Source organism: Rhopalosiphum padi, chromosome 1 (assembly GCF_020882245.1).
Source record: "Rhopalosiphum padi isolate XX-2018 chromosome 1, ASM2088224v1, whole genome shotgun sequence".
Classification (NCBI taxonomy): Eukaryota; Metazoa; Arthropoda; class Insecta; order Hemiptera; family Aphididae; genus Rhopalosiphum; species Rhopalosiphum padi.
In genome coordinates, this window is record NC_083597.1 from 88,052,188 (window position 1) to 88,058,675 (window position 6,488).

General features: G+C 32.5%; 1 protein-coding gene across 1 annotated transcript; it reads left to right on the plus strand.

The window, feature by feature from the left end:
• Nucleotides 1-3,644: 3,644 nt before the first annotated feature.
• Nucleotides 3,645-6,146, plus strand: LOC132927309 (uncharacterized). The gene has a single exon (XM_060991824.1). It carries the CDS (start codon nucleotides 4,875-4,877, stop codon nucleotides 6,144-6,146), a length of 1,272 nt encoding a protein of 423 aa, XP_060847807.1. The 5' UTR covers nucleotides 3,645-4,874.
• Nucleotides 6,147-6,488: the final 342 nt, after the last annotated feature.

Here is a 6,488-nt window from a genome sequence, read left to right on the forward strand (position 1 = left end):
ATTTTTGACAGGTACGGGTTGGGCACACATTCGCGAAGTGTCCAATTGTTTTACAATTAAAACACGTGACTTGAGACAGGTCTTTCTGCTTACGGGTGTTCGATGATTTTGCCGGTGGTTGAGCCTTGGTCGAATCTCCTGTTGCCGGCCGATGATTCGTTGTCGGATGCTGAGCTGCTTTGTTATTACTTTGGTTACCGCCGTAATTCGAGGTAGGATACTCTCCCGCTCGAAAACGAATATTTCGGGCAACATTCACGGAATCGAATGTACGTAAATCAGATAAAAGTTCGTTTTCACTCAAGTGGTCTCGTGCCAATAAATAATTACAGAGATCACGGGAGTACAGACCCTCGACGATCTGACGTTTTTCTTCACGGAACGACAATCCAATTTCGCGACAAAGTCTAGACTTGTGGTGAAAATATTCAAATACGCATTCATTTTTCACTTGCACACGGTTAGACATAATACGGACTCGATCGACGGTGTCAAGTGTATGTCCGATAAACGTATTTTCAAACTGGTCGACAAAGCTACTCCAGGACGTAAACGTACGGCCAATATACCAATTACGCGAGGGGCCAACTAATTTAGTCCGAACAATTTCCATTTTAAAACTTTCTGGCCATCCATGTAGCCTGGCAACACTTTCGACCGAATTAATCCACAGCCGAGCTTCTTGGCCTGCTTCACGTCCCGAAAACTCGGTCAGCGAGTTATTAAAATCTGGCATAACGAAATATCCATTACGATTTTCCGTGTTAACAGGCATAGCTGAGTTGATACTATTATTTGTTGATAATCTTGAATGCTTGTTTTGTTCCTGTGATAAGCGTTCTAACAGCAATTTATTTTGCAGCATTAATTCTGATAACACAGTGCGTAAATCATCGTCACTGTTACCAACTGTCGCATCGCTACCCGAATTGTGCGATCGGTCATCGTTTGATATTTGTAGGTTAGGTACATTTTCACCGCTTGCCTCACCATCATGATTTGCATTATTTGACGGAAGAACTTTCCCGTTTCGCAAAAACCGCGTAGAATCCACGTTGGAATCCGAATTCGCACTATTCATCTTGCACTAATTTATACATATGAATATATGATAATGAACTACGAACAATATACAGTTGCCTAATTGTTAATACAATTTACGGTCGTCGATCACGCGTAATAATATTATAAAAATAAAAACGAATCCACTTCTGAATCTGTAGGGCGTTCTATACAACTACAGTATAATTATGATGCATACATACACTTTATTAATATAATTAAATAACAAATAATATATAATATATAACAAAACGTAAAATATAAATGTTCCGAGAACGGCGTTGTGACGCGGAGACGACACGTACGCGACGGAGCGTCGGTTAATACTAATAACAAAAGAATAATAATAATAATAATAATAATATAATAATAATAGTAATAATAAAAGATGTCGCCGTTATCACTTATTACTACATAATCAATATCGTAATATAAGCTCATATCAGTTCGGTCAAGTAAACATATAATATATAGATATACAGTAGTCGAATATATATGTATAATATAGTTTAATGTTGAACACACACTATAACAATAACGTATTGTTTTCAATATTATCTTATTGATTATTCAATTATCGCGGTCTTTAAGAGGACGTTATACCCGCGTGTGTGTTGTCTCTGTCTTACAAATGTAGATCATAGCAAATTTGCGTTCAGCAGAACACATTTTGTGATGTTAGCTACAGTAAATTTACCTATTATCAAATTTAAAGGTAAGAACTAGAAAATGTCATAATATGCTTTTTTTGGTATTATCATTTTAAAGTGAGTTATAGCTATGTAAAATATTACAACTTTAAAATATTCATAACTCGCTTTAAAATAATTAATATCAATTATAAAAACATATGACATTTTATAGATAATATTCTTACCTTTAAATTTAATAATAGGTAAATTCACTGTAACATTAAAGCTAACATCACAAAATGTGTTTTGCTGAACGCAAATTTGCCACGATCTACATTGGTAAGACAGAGACAACACAATATGTGGTGTTAGGAACCCTTGCACACACACTTTAGATTAGTAAGCATATTATACAATAACATAGTAGTGTAAGCAATATGTGTAATTTTTTGCAAGCGACTGCGTCGCCAAGACAAGAACGTAGAATAAGCAAGAGTTAGTCGTGAATAAGTAGCCGATTCGTATAATACTGTGTTGTTAAAATATTCTTATAATAAAATATTTTCTTAAAGTTAAACAGATTTTGTGTAGTGTTTTGAATACAACCCGTAAGTGAACGAACTTTTTTACAACATATATATACCTTTTGGCCTTAACCGAAAGAGTATATAACAACTGGTGGCAGCGGTACCTTTTCGGAGTATTCTAACACAACGAAGTCTGTCTTTTACTCAGGTGACACAGTCGTCAATTTATATAAATTTTAATATTATATACGTAACAAATACGTATCTATACAATATACGTATTATTATATATACGTCTATTGTCTATACATCATTCATGCTATGGTGTCTTTATACGTAGCATAATACACCGTGTATAGTGTATTACGCAACGTCAACAACATTCCTGAGTGCGAAATTACAATCATCAACATCGATATTAAAATCGTTTCGATTGTGACGTTTACTCATCATCCGTCACGAGTCGCTGTCGTCGTCAACGCCGCCGTCGTTATCCTTGACCGTGACAGAAAATCTAAGTGGGTCAAACCAACGGAGTGGGAGCGCTGAGCGTTCAGGAACGTCACGAGAGCAGCTACGGTGTTTACATTGTGACAAGCTATCACTGATAATCAGCCGTATCAACCAATAACAACAACAAACAGCATGTATACGTTAAGCATAAGAACTATACTAGTATTACTGTAAGTTATTAATTTATTATAAAACCTTAACGTAATATTAACAAATTACTATTATAATCACGTTTTATATACATATATATACATAAGAATATTAATGCATGTCAACTCATACGAGTGATAGTGAGGGTAGCAATTCTGATTCAACTGAATTAGATCCTGATTTCGTCCCCCACCGAACGGTTGTACCTGATAATCCGTCTAATAAACCATTAACTAGGTTACAAAATAAAACAAATATAAATACAAATCTAAATCTTCTTGATAAAATATCATTAATAGACTTAAACGATAAAAACACTATTTTAAAACCAACGAACAAAATGGCGAATAATAAACAAACATTACTTTCTTTAGAAACAGCTATAAGACTCGTACCACAGTTTAATGGAGAAAATCCACAGGATGTATATCCATTCTTTAGTGCATGTGACTTTGTGATTAAGACTGTAGATGAAGAATGTCGCCCTATTCTTTTGCAGGCAATTTTAACAAAATTAGCAGGTAAAGCTTTTGCGATAACACAACATCGAGAGGTCAAATCATGGGACTCACTTAGGGAGTTATTATCAGTTACATTTTGCGCTAAACGAACTCCAGGTTACCTTCAACTAGAATTGTCCACAACCCGATTTAAATCAGGAGAAACTATTCAAGAATATTCTTCAAGAGTCGAGAAATTATTACACGAGCTGTGTAATGTCAGTACAAGCAAAAGAACAATAGCAGAAGCTACAGCAGTGCACGACTATATCAAAGAAACTACTTTAACTACTTACATTGAAGGATTACCAGATAGCATCCGAAATATCATAAAATCTAGAAACCCATCCACTTTGGAAGACGCTATGAAAGTAAGCTTAGAAGAAGAAAAAATATTTTTATCAAATAAAGAAACACGACGTTTGTTCCAAAATAAATCTAACGCTAATAGCACAAATAAATATTGCAAAAACTGCCAAAAAAGTAATCATAATACGAATGAGTGTAGATATATAAATCGTAGCATAGACACAGGGCAAAACAGCAAACAAAAAAACTCAAATACAAAGCAAGAGACATGCGCATATTGTAAAAAAGCTGGTCATTCCATAGAAAAATGCTATAAAAAAAAAGGAGCGGATGAAAGAAAAAATAATCAACAAGAAGGTGATAAAGGAAATCAACAAAATTATTCGGGAAACGGATCGGGACCGAATGCCTCGGGCAGTCGTTCGGTCAAAGATTTAAAAATAATAGCCCAAACACAATAAGAACCTTACCATTTACAATAAAATTACATAACGACCATGCAATATTCCAAGCCTCACAATGTACGTCAGGAAGTGCAAAACTCCTAATAGATACCGGCGCAAAACTAAACCTTATCCGACTTGACGTATTGCATGACGAAGTTCTAGTTTCGGATACTAATATTTATCAGTTACAAGGAATAAACGACCGCTTAGTCAACACTATGGGTGGTGTTGTACTCATGATTTCAGATAAGAACCAAACTTTTGAAACCGAATTTCATGTGGTACCATCGTCATTTCCAATTGACGGGGATGGAATTTTGGGTAAACCTTTTCTAAAGGAAAACAAAATCATCATCAACGTAGATCAGGAGGAAATAACTTATCCTGACAATGCCACAACAACCATACCAGCCAGAAGCGAAGCGATAATTCCTATACGAATATTAAACGAACCTATAACTGATTCACAAAGTATTCTTATTCATGCCCAAAACATTAATGAACATATAATCTGTGGAAATGTCTTAAACGAAATAAAACAAAATCAAATACTCATTGCTGTAATAAATCCAACAGAAAACCCACAAACTGTGAAAATTCCAAATCTAAACGAATTATCTCATGAAACTTTTGAAATAGTACCTATAAAATGTACACAAAGTAAAGAAATTCCAAAAAATGCAAATAATCGTATTCAACTATTAAAAGAAAATCTTAGATGCGATCACATGAACAATGAAGAAAAAGAATCCATTGAAAGATTATGCAGTGAATATTCAGACATTTTTTTTCTTGAAGGAGATACATTATCCTGCACAGAAACAATACAACATGAAATCAAAACGTCAGAAACAAACCAACCCATATTTCAGAGACCATATCGTCTCCCTTATTCTCAAAAAAAAAGAAATAGATAAACAAATTGAACAACTCGAACAAGATGAAATTAATTTAGCCGAAAAATACAGTTATCTACTTCATGAAATGCAAGCAGAGAAAGCTGCAATAGGTATCTTAAATTTTAAAACAGCACTAGAAGAAAGAATATCATTATTAAATATCATTTTAACACAATACGCATTTGAAACAGAAAATTTACTAAATATAATAAATATGGCCCTACAAGGTTTTGTTCACTCCAGTATATTAGATATAAATACCCTTAAAAACCAATTAAAAGATATTAAAACACAATTACCCATAGGAGAAGGCATACCAATAGATTTAGATAATTCAGGAATATCAGAATTGTTACGACTAATTACAACTAACATAGTATATATAGAAAATGTATTAATTTTTGTCATAGAAATACCTATAGTTAACAATTATGAATTTATATTATATAAAAACATACCTTTACCAGTTAACATATACGATAACGACTATGTAATGATAGCTCCAAAATCTGATTATATAGCTATAGATAAATCTAGATTATATTACTTAGAATTAAGCGAAATACAAATATCAAAATGTAAACAAATGATGAATACGTTATTATGTACTTATGATCAACAGTTACATCATTTGGATGAATCCTGTGAGCTAACAATATTTAGAAAGCCAGGTATATTACCTAATTTGTGTAACTTAAAAAATGTTAATTTTAATTTTAGTATATGGCATAGATTAGATAATACAAATTCTTGGATATATGTTACGATTAGGGATAATATTATCATTAAATGTAAAAATAATTCAAAAACAATAGTAGTAAGTATAAACGGCACAGGCATTTTAGATTTAGACAATCAATGTGAAGCCAATACTGATGACGGGACATTATTAATAGCAAAAAGAAAAATAACTACAAAAATGTATAAAGACTTTATTCCACAACTAGACGTTTCAATTAACTGGAAAACTAAATTAAACATTACAAATACAATTTTAAAAAATTCAAATATTCCAGATAAAGGTAATTCTATAGTAAAAAAAAATTTTATTCAAACTAATAGAATACTCCAAATCACTAGAAGAATTAAAATACATAAAAACAAGTAGTAATGTTATGGGCACAATAGGTGATGAATTATACATAATTATAACAATAAGTATCATCAGTATAGGTTTAGTAATAATAATAATTTTATATTTAATAATCAAAAACAAACATTGTAAAACATCTAATTCTGTAAAAAACCCAATAGAAGGTAAGATAATATATGAAACCGTAGACAATCCAAATCATGAAAATCCATTGCCTAGAATAATATAATTTGCAATAGGCAATGAACTTTCATTTAACCCCGGGGGTGTTAGGAACCCTTGCACACACACTTTAGATTAGTAAGCATATTATACAATAACATAGTAGTGTAAGCAATATGTGTAATTTTTTGCAAG